General features: G+C 47.1%; 1 protein-coding gene across 2 annotated transcripts in view; it reads right to left on the reverse strand.

The window, feature by feature from the left end:
• Positions 1-18,816, reverse strand: part of Slc22a23 (solute carrier family 22 member 23) — a 168,040-nt gene that overhangs the window by 32,513 nt on the left and 116,711 nt on the right. For both annotated transcript variants that reach the window (XM_032884405.1, XM_032884406.1), the window contains one exon: positions 12,183-12,351. In XM_032884405.1, coding sequence (XP_032740296.1) covers positions 12,183-12,351 — 169 coding nt within the window. The remainder of the gene's footprint in view (positions 1-12,182; positions 12,352-18,816) is intronic.

The raw sequence follows: 18,816 nt of genomic DNA on the forward strand, positions 1-18,816 counted from the left end.
CACAAGGTCAATAAAACTGCAGGGAGATGACCTTCCATATGTGCAATTGTGAGTGAGTGTAGGAGGAGCTTGGGGCACTTCTGATTCAAAGAGACGACTCCAGCTCTAGTTGTTAATTCCCTGGGAATGATCAAGTATAGGGCAGCTAAAAAATTCTAGAGGGGCTGGCAAGATGGCTCAGAGGTTAAGAGCATTCTTCCTGAGGACCAGGGTTCAGCTCCCAGCACCCACATGGTGGCTAACAACCATCTGTAACTCCATTTCCAGGAGATCCAGCATCCTCTTCTGGCCTCCACGGGCGCTGCATGCATGTGATGTACAAAGATACATTGAGGCAAAACACCCATGCACATAAAGATAAATAAAATCTTTAAAAAAAAATTCTATAGAGTCCCCAAGGGAAACGAAGAAACGGCAGCAAACTCCAAGGCCTGAATGGAATTAAACACAAGTGGAAGCTATCCAAAAGTGTCCAGTGCTCTTCACAAACTGAGGCCCCATAATCCCATAAAACGATATTAGCAATACATCAGAAAGTTGCTGTGACGTTAAGTGAGTCCTTTATTCATCTGGATCTCAATTTCCCTGAATCTGTGAAATGACATCAGTAGAATGCCACAGAAACCTAGGCAAGCCAGATCCATGTTATCTGCTGAGATTTGGGGCTAAAAGTCACCTTTGAAAGGTAAGGTTATGCTGCAGTGCGCATAGCATTCTCATTGTGCTGTTCCAGCCTCAGGCCACTTGGTGTACAGCATCCTCGAAGGGCTACAGGCTCAGCCATACTGTGCACAGAGAGGCATAGTTCTACGGGCTCAGGCCACACAGTGTACAGCATTTTCAGAGTGCTGCAGGCTCAGGCAGGGCACATGAAGTCTTTGATATTAGTGTTTTCACAGTGGACTAACCCTGCATGCATAGGAATTGACATAGCCCTAAATGTTACTCTGCTCGTGTTTTCAGCAGGTAAAGATCTGGGATCCATCTCCCCTACAGACGCACCTATAATCTGTGACCTTGCACGCAGCCGGTGCTCATCCCCCCTCGAACCAAGTTAATATTCTCCAGTTTCTCACTCCTCCTCCTTTGGAAAATGTATCCGTGGAAGTGATTATCAGGGCATAGGAAGCAGAAGGCACATGGAGCATGAAAGGGACAATGCTGTACACCGTTTGCACGTGATAAGGAAAATGTGGTGTTCTGACAGGCAAAGTGGTGCAGGCCTGTAATCTCAGCGCTTGCCAGGCCAGGGCAGGATGAATGCAAGCTCAAGGCTAGTTTGCATTGGAGTAGTGAGTTCCCGGCCAGGATGGATAATTTAGCAAGACCTTGTCTAAAACTATGGCTCCGGTATGAGCCCCTCAGTGGTTGAGTGCTCCCTTAATGTGGACAAAGTTCTAGGTTTAATTTCAGGAAAGGGATCGGGGGAGGGAGTGAGGAGGGAGAGAGGCAGAGGAGATGAATTTGTCACTTCTGCCTCTAACTGGAATTTTCCTGGCATCTTGTTTGCAGCTTTCTGTGGATGGGCCAAACAGCTGTTAGGGGGACCATCTTCTGGCCTAAGCCTAGGCTCCAATCCTATGCCCATCAGGTTGGCAGACAGATACCTTGGCTACAGTATCCACTGGTCATGTGGGAGCCTCCTACTGGCCCTGATTTGTCCTCACACTTAGCAGATGCCTCATCATCACTGTGCACACCTCTCCCAGCCCCCATGGAAAGTCATCCTGATTCGAGTTAGCCAGTCCCAATGCCTGAGAGAGACCAAACTGCCTTGGTACTGGTCTCACGGGTCCCCTAAACCTCATTCTGTCCATCTGTATGGACCCTGACCAGCTAGCTGCCCGTGCCGCAGTCATTTAGCATCTGACGCCTGTTTCCCGAGATCATCTACCTGACTTGAGCCAGGCACTGACAGCTCAGACATGCTCACCCTGACTGCCCTCTGCCTGGTTTACAGGCTGCAGTGGCCCTCAAGATGGCCTCCCATAGCCCCAGCTGCTGGGGTAGGGCAGTGAGATGGATTTGTGGAGCATGTCCTTGTCCTGGGGATGACAGAGGCTCCCTACCTCTGCTTGTAAACACATGTGTAAATGCTGGGATTCATGGCAGTGTACATAACTGTACTCTGAAGAAGCTTCTTACCCAAGGGCTCCTAACATCCAGTGTGACCAGCAAGTTCCCACAAGCAGCTGAGGCATTTCCAGCTTCCTTTTAACTGCTCATTCAACTTTCGTGATTGAAATATGCACTGCCACTTGAATTTCTAGGTCTGCATTTTTAATTACTTCTCTCACAATTACATAAACATGCACATATATACTTTGATCATATTTCCTCCCCATTACACTCTCTTTCCTCTCTCTCTCTCTCTCTCTCTCTCTCTCTCTCTCTCTCTCTGTGTGTGTGTGTGTGTGTGTGTGTGTGTGTGTGTGAATGTATAAGCATGTTCCGTTGCATTAAATTAGGGATGATTCTGTGAGCATAGGTTTGGGAGCAGTTAGTAGACTTGCGTTGGGACATAAGAGGCACTGAGGAAAATAAACCCCTCTCCACTTTTGCTAGTATTACATGATGCTTCATTATTGTCTAGAGAGTGTAGGGATAAGAAGAATTTTTTAATAATTTATTTTTATTTTATGTACATTGGTATTTTGATTGCATGTATATGTGTGAGAGTGTCAGATCTTGGAGTTACAGATAGCTGTGAACTGTCAGGTGGGTGCTGGGGTCCTCTGGAAGAGCAGTCAGTGCTCTTAGCCACTGAGCACTGAGAAAGAAGGATTTTTTTTTTTTTTTTTTTTTGCTAAGAAGGATTTAAAGCCTTTTCTTTTCCCTCCTTAATTTTTTCTTTGAGGCATGGTTTCCTGGTGGAGCCCTGGTTGTCTTAAGCACTCTGTAGACCATGTTGGCCTTGAACTCATAGAGCTCCACCTGCCTCTGCCTCTCGCATGCTGGGATTGAAGGCATGCCCCTCCAAATCAGCTGTGAAATGGTCACTGAAGCTTGTGAAAGGACTGTTGTATACTTAGTCATGTTCCCAGGGACTGTAGCATCTGTGACTCACTTCTTCCTCTTCCTGTGAGGGAGACCCTTTCCCCTGTAATTGTTAACACAGATGAGTTCCATGTGTTCTGAGAACCCTGTGACCGTGTTTTATCTGTGATTGAATCTCCTTGTATAATGCGATATTTCAAAATAAAATCATTTTTGATGGAAGATCATGTTACACTCCTCATGCTTAGGAGAGAAAAGCAGACGGATCCACTCACACATCTTGTAAACTCATTTTTAAGCAGCACAAGTAATCCGTTTCACACACTCTGGTTGTGCCCCTGTTAGAATAGGCAGCAATACCCTTATGAACTAAAGAAATGGTTTTGTCATTGTTAGAGGGATCATGGAATCTTCCAGAACGAGAGACAAGTTCTATGCCAAGTTTGTTACCTTTGGTGGCTCACGGACTTTTTGGGCCTAAGGAGCATCACATCATGGGTTGAGTTGAGCTAACAGCCAAAGCACCTCTGGCAAGCCGTGGAGTATCTGTGTGCCTCAGGTTCTCTGTCTGCTTGGGAAGCTACCATAGTGACAGCTTCAGGAGTTCTTGGGAAGATCGATGTCACGCAGGGACGTGAGCACTTAGTCTGGCTTCCAAAGAGCAGCTTCAGCTGGGTAGTGATGTACATCAACTGCCTCAGTGATTTAGGAGAACTCTTTGAGCTCAAGAGTCTGAGGCCAGCTTGGGCAATTTAGCAAGACTCTATTTAAAAAACAAACGACCTCCCCCACAAAAACATAAATTCAAAAAATTATAAAAATCAATATGATTCCATTAAAAATGTTTTCAGTGACTTTACTATCTTTATATATAATGGAATTGTTTGCATTTTTTAGCTGGACCTATCTAGCCTGAGACCATTTATATGTTTTTATAGTATTTCTCTGGAGACATGTCAACATTAAAATCTTTTTGGCACCGGCACTTGTTCCTAGGCTTTCTCCTCACCACCTCCCTTGGTGCTAGTTCTGCAGCTCCTTCCCACTGTCACGGCCTTCCTGTCTCACCTGGAGAACTGGCCTAATCACTTATTCCCTGATGCTACACTTTCCTTTGTTCCCTGTTACTTCCTATTAGGCTTCCTCTCCTCTCAGTGTCACCCCTGTGCTCCTAATGATTGTGATGAAATTCCAGCTCGACAAGGTGTAGTTAATAATTCACCATCTTCACACATCTGCAACATGTCTTTACACAGGGCACTCATGGTGGGTGAAACCAAGCTGAGGATAGTTTCCAACAGGTCCCCGATGAAGAGCCTTGGTGGAGTGCAAGAAAGCCACCCCTATTGCTGCCCTGCAGGGGGGATCAGGCCAGGGACGGAAACTTCTCTGAGAGCAAGACAACCTGTAGCTGCTGATGGGGTTGTCAGGTAAGCAAGGCAGGTAACCCAGCCCAGGCAACGGGAACTCAGCCAGGATGGGAGTTTCCAGAATAAGCCACATGAGTTTGTAGTTCCGCAGTGCAGGTAAGGTGGTTGGATCCAAGCCCAAGCTCTTGTCTCTTCCTGCAAGCCCTTTTGGGAATATCTCTGATGCTGGATATCTGAGACGACCAAGGTGACGCCTGTGTCAGCAGTGGAAGGGAACTGGCTGTTGGTGCTCACTTACCCCTCAGGGACAGCATCTGTTCTCAATATAGAACTTCAGATCATGTTTTGTGAATGGGGTTGGACTCATCCACCTTAGCACACCCTTTAACCCCTGTACTAAAGGGCACCAGGCCCATATGTCACATGAAGAGCCCTGCTCTTTTTCTTGGCACAGGACTTCTCCTCTGACCTCAGGACTCACCTGCAGCCCTGGAACACTTCATGTGTGTTTATGCATGTATGGATATGTATGGATATATGTGCAGGTGCACATGCATGTAGAGATGTAAGGTTGACTTTAGGGGTCTTTTGTGGTTGCCCAGAGCTTGCTGACTCAGTCTATCTAGCCAGCTTGCTTTGGGGATCCCTTCTGTTCCTAAAGTCTCCCTTACCTTCCCATGCTGGGATTACAGGTAGGCTACTGCACCAGCATTTACACAGGTGGCAGGGAGCCAAACTCTGGGCCCTTACCTTTGAGTGGTACACGCTTCACCCACTGAATCATTTCCCCGGGTTCCTGGGAAGCTTTTTTGATTCTGTTTTTTTCCCAGGCAAAACTGAATCACTCTGTTGCCTCCCCAGGAGGAAGCTTGCAGCTGATTTTGGAGAAAGCATGTCCATGGAATGTTAAGGCACACTGAAATCCACACACTCTAGACTGCTTTGGGATATAAATATTAAGTCTGGGTTTCTTTCCTTGCCTTGCTGGTTTGTGAGGACAGGGCTGTGTCTGCCTTGTTTATGATGACAGCCCAGATACCTAGGAAACACAGTTTGAAGAAGAGAGAGCACACACACATCTTTCACGGGTTCTCATTGAGTTGGCACACAGATGTTCACTAGCACAGGAGGGTACACAGCAGATGTGTGAGTGCATCCCCAAGTCTGCCATGCCTTCTGGACCTGTCATTTTCACCGTGATGGAGCCAAGGGATGGCATGCACCGTCCCTGCTTCCTGTGGCTCCTCCACAAAACTCCAGCCTTTTCCTTTCCTTTCCGCCACTCCTCGGCAGTAAGTCCCAACCAGGAAAACTCCTAACTCCCTGCCCTTCCTACTACCTTCTTGGTCTTCCACACTTGTAGTCATCATCATGTAACACAGACCTTGATACAGCAATAAGAATACAGGACAAGATTGTGTCGTGCATGGGAGCTGTTACCCTGCCAGTTGGCTGCGGCCAGCTGCGGCCAGCTGTGGTCAGCTGGGGCAGGTGCCTTTCCTACCCTTGTAGCTCATTCTTAACTTCCGTTTCACCCTTCCATCACCCCCCACCTATCTTCCTGCTTCACCTGGCAGAATTCCTCTTATTCTTCTGCCCTCAGGTGTTCTAGATCGTGACTTTCATTCTCATTCATTTGTGTACGGTGAGGCTGGAAGGGTTAACCCGGGGAAGGACGGGTCAATACAACTTTCTTCTGGATTCGGACTAAGTTGTGCAGCCCTTTTCCTAAGGGCTAATGAGTGACTAGGCAAATGAATAAAGAAGAATTTCTACTTGGCACCGAGACGGGGTGCACGGAGGCTGTGGATACCTCCCTCGCCTTTGACTGCACCCACTCACAGGTACAGTCTCTTCTGTACCTACTTCATGGCAAAGTGCTTAAGTGCCTCTGTGCAGGACCCCGGGGTGCCCACATACAAGCACGTTCACCCTTGCTCTCTCTGCACTCCCCATCACTTGTCTTCTGCAGCCCACAGGGAAATGTCAGCTCCTTCTGCCTCACCCAAAGGTGAAATGAGCTGTGAGCATCCAGAAGCAGCTCACTTTGGCTTTGATTCTCAGGCTCACTGGGGGTGGGGGTGGGGCAGAAATCATTCCTCGCTGACCCCCACTCCCTGGTGTCACAGACCTTCCAATCACCAAAGGGCACATGCACTCAGGAAAGTCTTGGCCAAATCCCTATCAGGTCACACTACTGATGCCACCTTGTCCTGGTGGCCTTGTCCTGAACTTGTATAGAAGAGCTGGCTGTATGTTAAGCATGCCTTTTAACTTGCCAGCATATGAAAGTGTGGAGGCCTTGCTCATCCTTGGAGCACCCTGCCCAGCTCTGTCAAGGGTCACCTCATTCTAAAAGGCTCAACTTCATGCTTTACACACAAATTAACCAATCTAGAGGCTATACCTTAACACCCTCCTAGACCTAGATCAGACTGCTATACCAAGCAACTACCCACCTGCTATGATAACCCCAGGGCTGAGTAGCAGACGACTAGGGACAGAGCTTCATGCCCCCACACCAGTTGATCCCAAACCTTCCTACTATGTCTCATATAGTCTTTCCTGAAGAAATACAATAAAGGCTCCTGTACACCTTGTCTGTCCTCCTTCCCTCTGCTTTCTGGTACTTTCTCCTATGGCTTCATGGGATGTTGTGTGATCCCCTCCTCTTCAGAACTGTGAGCAATGAACTATTTTTTATGAACACCTGCAGAGCTCTTGGCTCTGCCTAGATAACTATGAAATTTACATTTGAGAACACTGTCTTCCTCCACTGCTTTCAGCACTGGGACCTCTGCAGCAGCTGACCTCATCCCTTGACCCCCAGATGCCAATGGCAAAAGGGGACTTTGGACTCCCTACTCCTGAGCCCCTCCTATTCAAAGACCCAGATCCAGACCCAGGGTCCTCTCTTACCCTAATCAGACACATTGGGTTCATTGACAAATCCCACTGGGGTTACTTCCAAAACAGCTCTCTAATGAGACTCTCAGGTGAGTCTACTGTCCACTTTGTAGGCACTGCCTCACATCACACAGCCCAAAAGCACAGTGGCTGCCTCTACCCAGCAGGGCAAAAGGACAGATCTTCTCAGAGCATAGGTGTGCTCGGTCGTTTTATGTCAACCTGACACAAGCTAAAGTCATCTGAGAGGAGGGGACCTCCGTTAAGAAAATATCTCCAAAACATTGGTCTGGAGGCAGGCCCGCCAATGAGGCAGGAGCAGTCTCTGTGGCCTCCACACCAGCTCCTGCCTCTGTGTTCCTGCTGTGTTTGAGTTCCAGTCCTGACTTCCTTCAGTGATGAACAGTGATATGCAAACGTAAGACAAATAAACCCTTTCTTCCCCAACTTGCTTTGGTTGTGGTGTTTCATCACAGCAATAGATAGCCTAACTAGGAAGGACCTTGCTACTGGGATGGCAGAGTACTGCTGTGACAGACCTCACAATGTTGTTGGGAGGACTGTAGAAGCACTTTAGAACTTTGGGTCAGACCAGCCATTGAGTGTTTAAAGTTTGGTAAGCTGTTCTGTGGGAGCTTGGAAGATAAGTATGTTGAGAACAGTACAGGTGACAGAGGCCTGGCTTGTGATACTTCAGAGGAAAGCAAAGATTCCTAGGCAATTTGTATGAAGAATCATTGGTGTCTGGTCAGCTGGAGCTGAAGAATTGATTATGATGAACAAGAGACCAGAATCACTAAATAAAACCTTTAGTTTGCTGAGACAAGGGATGCTGTTCAGCTGGAGCTGAAAATTCAAAGGAGACCAGCATCACTGCAGTGAAGTCTTGGGGAAGTGTTTCCTTGGGGCTTTCCAGAGAAAGCCAAGGTTGTAACTCATCTGGCAGCTGCACTTGGTAACATAAGAGTTACCCAGATGGTACCGGTTTTAAAGACTGAAGGGGTCATGGAGAAGTTGAGTCTTGTTAACATGAAGAGAGTCCAGGAGGGGCTATGGGTGAAAGTGCAGCCCAGTTGTAGCAGAGACCCTAGCTTCTTGGAGTTGTCAGAACAGAATAGAAGCAGTGGTGGAGTGGAGATTGCCCAAGCCTAGAAGACAAGCTGTGTGTGCTGCAGAGGGCAGAGCCAGAGAAGTGACCCAAGCCCCTTGGAAGCACCCAGAAGATTGTGAGTGGACCCAGACACGGAACATTGTGTTATTTATACAGCTGGAGTTCAGTTTTGCTTTGCTTTGGTTGTGCTGTGCCTTGATTCTTCCCTCTTGAAGAAAGTACTAAATTTTTTTTTTATTTTGATCTCTGTATTTGATTTTGTAAGATTGTGGGGCTTTTTAAGTTTGTAAAATGTTTTATATTGCAATGTTTATATTAATGTATGATCTTGGGGATAAACAAGAAAGGAAAGATTATGGTTTTACAGTGATGAGTTTGTGTGTCAAGTTGACAAGGGGTCAATTGTACTGTATAGTTTTATGTCAACTTGACACAGCTAAAGTCATCTGAGAGGAAGGTGTCCCAATTGAGAAAAATGCCACATAAGGTCAGGTTGCAGGCAAGACTGAAAGACATTTTTTAAATTAGTAATTGATGGGGAAGATCTAGCCCATTGTGGGTGGTGCCATCCCTGAGCTGATAGTCCTGGTTCTATAAGAAAGTAGACTGAGCAAGCCAGTAAGCAGCACCCCTCCATGGCCTCTGCATTGGTTCCTGCCATATTTGAATTCCTGTAGTCACTGCTTTTGATGATGAACTGTTACATGGGACTGTGAGAGAAATAAACACTTTTCTCACCTAGTTGGTCATGGTGTTTCATCACAGAAATAGTAACCATAAGACAAGCCTCTTTCTGGCTTGTTCGGGGGGTGTGATCTATGGGCTACCTTTCAGCTGTGCCTGCCTTCGGTACTTCCAGAGAATAACAACTGGTTTGTGTGCAGATGCCTTATCTAGAATAATAGTAGCAGCCTGGGGTAGGCACTCAAATAATAACCAATTTTCCTTTCAGATCATTCTGTATTCTGTGGTTTCTGAGATGCAAATTTCCAAGTCTACAGGTTTTGGCCCTAACACTTTCCTCCAGGAATGTACGGATTTTGTCTGTGAGCTCTTCCTTGTCAGAATTTTCTTCCATGTGAGCTTTGTGTGCCTCCTTGGGAGGCTTTGTTAACTTTAGAAGGTCCACACCTCAGCCTTGGCAAGTGGCTAAAATTTGTGCATACATGCATGCGCATGAACATACAGAGTACAGACTTCAAAGCTTTGATTTTTTTCCCCTGAGAGAATCTTTTTCTGTCTACAGTTCAGGGAGTCAGCTAGCTGTGGGTGGTGACCCTGTGGTGAGCAAAGATCTTCTAGTCTTTGATTCTTGGCTTTATTCAAGGAGCTCAATTCTAATTGTATACCAAGCCTGTGTTTAGTCCTTTTTCTGTTGCTAAAACAAAATGTCTATGGCAGGGTAGCATACAAGGCCCATAGTTTGGAAGACTGAAAGTCCAAGACTGGGCTTGGTTAGACCTGTGGTGAGGATCTCTGGTGGGTAGAAGCACAGGATAGAATGTGTGTGACAGAGAACATGTGACGAAATCATGTGATGAGAGAGATGCCAGACAGATTTAGGGGTAGGTCACTTATTCCATGAGATCAGTGTCAGTCCCTTCTATGGGCATACCAATCACCAAACTATGAAACCCCAACCTCTGAAAGGTCCCACTGTCTACCGACACCACTACACTGAAACCAAGCCTCTGGCATAAGAATGGGTGTGGGAAAATCCACATCCAAACCATGGGTTACAATTTGAATCTGAAATGTCCCCACGGACTCGTGTTTTAAACACTCTATCCCCAGTTGGTGGCACTATTTTAGGAGGTTCTGGAAATTTGGGAGGAAGTAGGTAGGTTTTCCAGGGTGAGTCCTTGGAGGTTTATCTATGCTCACTTCCTGTCTACCACCTTGACCAGAAGAGCTCTTTATCTTCAAAGCACAATACCATGACTTTTGACTTGAGGATCTGCATTGGGGAACTGGTTTGCTTAGCTTCTGGGCTCCTGAGTTGGCTCCTTAGAGAGCTAGCAGCCATCAAGCATGCTGCTGGGCACCCCGAGTGCAGGCAGTAAATACCTTCTTGTTAAAGAAATGTGTCACTCTCTGTACTTTGCAACCAACAGCTGGTCGTGCTGGCCCATGCTCTCATTCACCTCTCCCCCTAAGCAGTCACTGAAGCTTATCAAAGAACTGAGCCAACAGGAGGAGATGGCAGGACAGTGGTAATGAGAGAGGTGATGATAAAGGTCAGGCAGCCACACGGTCTTCAAAGCCACCGACTCCTGTGGGGCGTTTAAAGGCTAGTAGGAAAAGGTGAAATGCGTGTCTCCTGACAACAATTGCTGCTTCTACACACAAGTTTCTATGAAGGACAATACAACCATAGCAGTAGCAGTTCATACTTATGGGAACTTAAGACCTGACACATGCCAAATATTTTAAATATTACAACAAAAGTATAAAATATAATTATGTTGAGCATAACCATCGACATATGTGATGCTTGGAACAGGCATCAATCAAGGTATCTGTATTAATTCTCTCAACCCAATTATTTACTGTTATGACTTAGGGCACTGATGGACTTGAGGTTAAACAACCGGCCGAAGGTTACATGTCTGCTCAGTGGAAGGGTTCTAGGCTCTGTCTCCAAGTCTCCCTCTAGATTGTTCTTTCCTGCATCCTTTTGGATGCATCATTTCAGTCTTAAAACAACCCCTGAGGTAGAATGATTGTGACCCACTTTTCATAGAGCTGACAAAGCAGAGAATCAGAAAGGTATGGGGCAAGTTGCTGTGGCTGGCCTAGCCAGAACTAAGCATGGGGCATGGTAGACAGACAGACAGATAGACATCTTTCTATATGTACATGGTTACTGAGTAAAACAAATCACTTCAAAAGTACAGTGCTGAGCTGCACGGGACCGAGAGGGCTCCAACAGAGTAGTCACGGAGGTTTCCAAACCTGAAAACTGTCTAGGGATCTGTGCTTGGGTATCTGCCCATGGGCTAGAATGCAGCTCTCTTGAATGTATTTGTTATTTTTGAGTCACTGACCCAGAACCTGACAGAAACAGCTGGGGGTGGGGGGAGAAGAGTTTACTTTGGCCCATCCGAGAGTTCCAGTTCCCCATAGTGGGAAGGCAAGTTGGAGCAGCTAATTCACAGTTGTGCGGGGAGCATGGCAGATGCGTTGTTTGTGAAAGATCAGATAAGTATTTTCAGCTGTGTGGACCGTACCATTGCTGACACAGTAAGTATAGGCAATGTGTGAACATGTAAGAATGGCTGTCTTCCAATAAATCTTTATTTGCAAACAGAGAGGATGAATCAGATTTGGACAATGGGCTGAAATTTGTTCACCCTTCACCTAGAGAAAATAGGGAGCTTTTTATAACCACTCATTCAGCATCTCCAGTCACATGCCCCATCCTAACGCAAGACCTTCCCACCAACCTGTGCATCTATTCATAGGTAGTCATCTCAAGGTAAGAAGCAGGTTAGTGTGATGTCATGGATAGCTACTGGGTTTGGGGAATGACACAGAGGGCCTCATTTCACATTATGAACCATGTAAACAGTTCACACACACACACACACACACACACACACACACACACACACACACGGGGCTGGGAGGGAGGCAGAGACAGAGAATGTGAGTATCTGTGAGTGAATGTGTTGAGAAAGACCTATCTGAGGTGAGACCTTGTCAGGAAAAACATGTTAACACAATGGAGGTCAGAGCCTGCAGGGCCTGCAGCAAGCCAGGCATGTATGATGTGGGACGTCACGAAGAATACTCACGACCAGTAGAGCAGCATGAGCAGGAAGGGACAGATGATGAGGGCCTGCAAAACCTGCCAATCCCGGCACAGCGCAGCCAGCCCGGGCATGAGGAACTGGCCTGCCATGGCCACGAAGCTTGCCACCATGGTGATTATGAACCGTTTTCCTGGAGGACACAGCTCTATTCCTAGAAAACAGAAATAATAAGGTAGATTGAGTGTCACTTGCTTGTCTGATGCCCGAGGAGCCCTGGGATGTCACTGAATACATGGGGGAACTGAGGCCTGATGGGGAAAGAGTAAGGTAGCTGCTCAAGGTCACGGAACAAGCTAGTGGAAAGGATTTAGAAGTGCTTAGCTCAGGAGCTAAGATGGGTTGCTGCTGCTGCTGGAGACAGAATTTGCATCTCTCATTATCCTCTTTCCTTTGCTCTTTGGCATCACAGAGCTTTCTGCCCAGAATGTCCCCTTGGTGCCCATGGCATCGCCTTTCCTTCCAACCTAGGTTGTGCACTGGGGCCCTCTCAGCCTCTGCAAGGTCTCTCTATTCACTTCCTGCCCCTACAACCATCCTTCGCTCCTTGTCTTACACCAGCTCTGTGAAGACTCGAAGTTCATCTCCACTTTGAAAACAAAACAGACCGACCACACTGCACAAAACAAACAGCACAGCCACTCGGGGCACACTATAACCTAGCAGGAAGGAATGCCCCTGTTCCATACATCCTGAAGCCTGCTGGCCAAGATCCACTAATGGTCCCTCCTGTTGACAAGAACCTGTTCTCTGATTTTGACCTTTTATAAATAAGTCCCCAAACTTTTGAACTGTCTGTAGTACTCATGGGTAATCAATATGAATCCTAACACAGGAATCTCTATAATAAAGGTCCTTCATACTAGAAAACCATAGCTGGGTTCTACACACACACACACACACACACACACACACACACACACACACACCCCTATGGACCATGCAAATATATTTGCTGTTCTTTTTCTACCTGTGTAATAGTCTCTAAATTTTTCTTGCTTGCTTTTTTTTTTTTTTTTTTTTTTTTTTTTTTTTAAAGGGGGTGGGGGAAGGGAGCAGTTAAAAGGATTAAAAGAGAAAAAGAAAAAAGGCCCCTTAGGAAAAAATACTCTTCCTGGCTTCTTGTCCAGAAACTGTTCAAAAGCTTGGCCCTGTGGCTTGGTTATAATAGCCTATCTGCTGGCTGTCCAGAGACCATGGCAGGGCAGGAGGGGACAGATGAAATGGAGAGTGGATAGATCACACTTGACAGCAAGGATATCATCAGTCCTAAGGATCACAGGGCACGGTGCCAGCCAGCACCTACAACAGCTCCTTGCAGAAGAAATATAATCCTGTCACAATTTCTGCTCTTTCTCGGACACAAATAGTCATTATCATAGCTGCTGGTCACCAGAGGAGGAACCCGGTCTTATAAAGAACATGTTTGACATTTAACTAGGGGAAAAAAAGAGGATTTCAGGGCCCCTCCTGGGCCATTTGCTGTGATGCTGTCCCTCTCTGTGTCACAGCACAAACTCGCTTGAGCGATATTTCTTAGCACAGTGAGGTGTGACATTTCTGCTCTCCGAAATAATAAAGAAGTCTTTCTGAACAGGGTAACAGCTCTGCTTTCTCCGTCCCCTCATTAAGCATAAGTAGGCTTGTTGTGGAAGCCAGGAACCCACCTCCGCCAGAGCAGACTTGGCCTTGGAGGCCTGCTACAGACAGATGCAAGGTAAGAAGACTTAGCCCAGCTGCGGCCCTTTGAAAGAGCCAGAGAATGATGTCGGAGGAGCCTGATGGCTTTATGCTGGTGAGTCTGCTAGTACAATAGACTCCGTGTTGCGTGTTGATTTCTTCTTCACTACCGTTCTTTAACTTGGTGACACAGCTATTTGAAAATATCTATGATTTTATTTCCCACACTTCAGTTTCTTACAGTCAACCACCATCTGAATATATAAAGTAAGCGACCTGTACGTTTTAAATATATTTACTTATGGAAGTGGTTCTCAACCTTTCTAATGCTGTGAGCCTTTAATACAGTTCCTCATGCTGTGGTGACCCCCAACCATACAATTATTTTCATTGCTACCTCTTAACAGTAGTTTTGCTACTGTTACAAATTGTTATGTAATTGTCTTTGTTTTCTGATGGGCTTAGGTGACCCCTGTGAAAGGGTCAATTGACCTTTAACGGTGTCACAACTCAGTTTGACTTATAATTATTGTGCATGTGTGTGCAAGCACACAGTGTGGTGTAGGTGTCATGCCACATTATACTTGTAGACGTCAGAGGACAGCTCTGTGGGATCAGGCCTCCCCTTCCCTCTACCTTTACATGGGTGTCTAGGATTGGGTTGCCAGGCCTGTATGGCAAGTAGTCTGACCCACTGAGCAACCCCACCGCTGTACCATCAGTTCGTTTTAACGTATACATAGTTCTGAAGCAGGATGGAACCACTGGGGTGAGTCGGCTCTCTGCCTAACACACCCATGCTGTGTAAGTCACCTGCCAGCTAGTCACTCAGTGACGCCCAGTTGTCAGATTGACTGCCAAGCCATCACAGGCCACAGGTGTGCGTGCGTGTGTGTGTGTGTGTGTGTGTGTGTGTGTGTGTGTGTGTGTGTGTGTGTGTGTGAGTGATTTCTCTGCACAACATATCCATGGCATATAAGTTACGTGCTTGCTGGTAATGAAGTGATGGCTCAGCTTTCAGGTTGACCCCAATGGCACCCCACTCCATGGAGGTGAATCACCCCTGTCTGATATATCCAGGCTGCGTCTTGGCACATTCACCAGCGTCTCAGTTGTCAGGATAACTCACACGCCACCCCACTCCATGAGAGCAACTCACTCCTCCTTCCTACATGCCCACCCTGCATAAGCCCTTACAGTGGTCACTCAGTAACATTCCACTTGTCTAAAGGATGCTGTGGTACCACACGGCTTGTGATCGGATGACCCTTATGTTAAACATCATAATGGCCAAAAGCCTCAGGAACAGGGATGCTGGAAACTCAGTGATGCACACTAGATGCAATGAAGGGCTTCTTTTAGGAGGACAGGTGAAAACCACAGAGAAGAAAAAGACACGGAGGCCACTAAGGTCGACAGGAAGAAAGCAGCATAGTACTGACAGGGTTTGGTTCTTGCCTAACTTTCAGGAACCTGCCTACCACACATAAGGAAGGGCTTGGGATTATCATTCCATTCTTTAAGCAGAGCTCTCTTGGGGATGCCTAGTCCCACACGCCAATCTACAGTTCTGTGCAGTCACGCAGGAACAAAGAGGACACTTCCCAGATCAGAATCAACTTTTGAAGATGGGTGAGGACAGTGGTCCCCTGATGGGCAGGAGACTACAATCTTCCCTGGCTGCAAATGAGTTGCTATAGCAACTCTATTTATTAGTGCGACTCCATATAACAACTGTTAAACACTCATGCCTTTTCTTCTGGAGGTCCTCTTCTGTAAGTGGCTGTATGTTTCACCTCTAGTGCCCCAGGTGGCATCCACATACTTACAGGGTCACATCACATGTGAATGGGCCAGGCCTGTCATGCCTACATTTGAACAAGACCCTTGGGCCTAACTCTCTTTACTGCCTCTCATTGTGGGCATGTGGGCCTCTCTCAAGGTATGGAGAATGAAGCAGCCTACTATCTTACTGTCTTCTGATCTCTCCTCCCTGCTGTGGTCGTTAGACTAGCACAGACTTGGTCTGAGTTCAGGCAGATACATAGCGGGCATCTGCTATTCTAGCTTTCTTGCTGGGGAGATGGGAAGAGACAATGGCCTTCAGTAGGGCACAGGTGTGATCATTTTCTGACAACTACCTTTTGGGGCCTAGACTCACCAGAAACTCTTTCCAAACTGTCTGAATCTAACTGTGTCAGGAGGGTAGCTATTAAAAAAAATGTGAAGAAAACAAAAAGTAATTATCAAGGAGCCACATGCACTTTTGGCCTGCCATCGATCGAGTGTTCCTTTTGTAAGTGAGAAATCAGGCTTTTTGGAAGAGCGCAGAAAGTATCTGTCAGCAGTTCCAAGCAGTAGCCGTACACATCTTTGCTACAGATGACAGTCCAACCCTCACCAGTCACTCTGGTCTCATGGTCCACAGTGAGACACATTTGGTTTTATATATTGTTTTATATATTGTTCACCTGACCCAGTGAGCGTTTTCTTTCAGAGTAGGCCTGAAGTTTGTTCTATAAGACAAGAGAAGAGGAATGGCGCTCCTTTTTGTTCCTCTGTAGCTTTTCTTTCATGGAAGGTCAGAACTGAGGGGCTGGGGGCATAGCTCAGTGCTTCAGCACTGGCTTAGAGTAGGGCCCATGATTCCCAGCTTTGCAAGGAGCAAAACAAAACACAAAACAAGGGATACAAACAGGTAAATATATGAAGACCATGTCAAAAATCCCATTATTAAAATGACGTTTCTTCTCAGGCTGCAATGGGGCCCATTACAAGCCACCCTTTGAAACGGGCCGTGATGGTTAATCCTCACTGTAAACCTGAGTTTGGACAGTTCCAGAGATAGTTAACTGAGGAGGGAAGACACAGCCTGAACGTAGCTGACACCACTTCATGAGCTGGGGGGTGGGGGGTCCCAGGGTGAGCAGAAGAAAGAAGGGCGCCATTGCAGCCCCAGCGTTCATGTGATCAGCAGCCTTACACTAGGCCCCCACAGCACGGCTTGCCTCCCAACTGTGAGCCCCAAGGACCCCTTTCTTAGGCAGCTTCTGTCAGAGTTGAGAAAAGCAGCCAAGATGCTAGCAATGCTTTGCTGATAGGCAGAGGGACTGCTGAACATTCTGAGACTCGAACATCCTGTGAGATGGAGCAAAGGCCTTTGGTCCGTAAATAACGGGAGTCGTGGCCACGGCAGTGTGAGTCCAGGCTGTGGGGACAGCTCTGGAGGAATTATGAACTTGTTCGGAGGCTGCAACTCAAGAAAACCTGCCTTTTTACCAACTGGCACAAATTCCTTGGAAGAAAAGTAAGTTGTGTTGCCAACACGTCTGGGGAGGCTGGGGGAGGGGAGGGCGAGGGAACGCATCCAAGGCAGGCTGTGATGAGACAGCAGCAGCACAGCTGATCAGGGGCACATGGAACCTCCAGGAAGCCTGCCTCAGACGCGGCCCCAGCTCACACCGGGAATAGGAAGGTTGAGGAGAGAGAAAAGAGGCTCCGTCCTATCTACCTCCACCCCACCAGGATTTTGAGGGACAGCCTGAAAGGGGAACAAACAGCTCCTGAGGCCCCACCCACTTGGAAATCCCTGCTTCTTGCACAGGACCGAGGCAAGGTCGGACACATAGGTGGATCGTATTTCAAACATTGCCCCTTAAAGTGGTGGTATCAAAACAGAGCTAGCAGGAACCAATCGTGCTGGCTGCTCAGAGAGTCTGGGGGTGAGGGGGAGGTGCAGCCATCAGGAGGATCCGGCCCCACCATGAAGAGGCATTTTCATGGCAGCTACGTGCTGTGGTCTAGTAATAAGAGCTGCTGGCTAACTGCAGAAAAAGCCTTGTTAAGGTGCTAAAAGGACACTCTACATCAGGGGCCAGGACTGGAGAAAGCTCTTACTGGGGATGCCTCTAGCCTGTCCACGCACTAAGTGTAGACTCTAAAGTGTATCTCCCCTTTTACTCACCCTTGGCCACTTACATGTGTCCTTGTTACGTGTTAAAGCCTAATTCTTTGCTGATTTTAGTGCGGAACCGTTGCTTAGATAATGTACCTTTTCTCTTTTATGTCCAATGATGGGATTTATACATATCAAACAAGCACGGTGCAGCTGAGCGCTACTCTCGGGTCACAGTTTAAAAAGATGCCCCATGTTTCATGCTTATGAATGGCACCTCTGTGGTAGATAGCAGTACCCTAAGTGACAGCTTGGGACCATCCCTGTTGGGTTCTGGATCACTGGCTCAGGACCTTTCTGTGTTAAACTCTTCTTGCTGAGATGCCTTGGGAAGCCCCAGCGGGAACCCAGAGCTCCTGCTGGGGTGGGAATGACAAAACATTCACCTGGCTTCTGAACCTTGTCAGAGTTAAGCAAGGGGTTAACATTCTCCTTCCACATCCTAGGGAGCCCCACAGACAGACACAGTCAGTTAACTTTGCCCTGGAGTCAGCGATCCTGGCATTTAGTTGAAAGTAAACAAACAAGGAGCACATAACCTTTGACACTGATTGTAGAAAAGCCAGCCCTAACCCATACGGCACGCTCAGAGTAGAACACAGCCTTTATTCTTCACCAAATACTTATTTTTGGAGATACTGGGTGTGGAAGCTGGTCCTCACAAGGCGCACACTGGGCAAGCGCTCGACTGCCGAGTTGAGCCACTTTGCTTTTAAAATGCTGTATCTGCTGACAGAAGGTAGTGAGAAGAGGACATGCTCTTGGGATAAAGTGTTCTGGAATTCTTTGAGTTCACAGGGTTCTTCTGGATTTGGCTTGGCTGGCAATAAAGGAATATATTAACTGGCTGACACTATTTAAGCCAGAGAATTACAAATTCTTAGAATCCGTGTCCTTGGAACAAAGTGTGCTTTTCGGGGACTGGCTGAAGTAAAGACTAAGGCTGGTGTGTGGGTGGGAGGTCGGATGTTTAAATACAGTCTT

The sequence above is a fragment of the Rattus rattus genome, chromosome 14, assembly GCF_011064425.1.
Source record: "Rattus rattus isolate New Zealand chromosome 14, Rrattus_CSIRO_v1, whole genome shotgun sequence".
Classification (NCBI taxonomy): domain Eukaryota; kingdom Metazoa; phylum Chordata; class Mammalia; order Rodentia; family Muridae; genus Rattus; species Rattus rattus.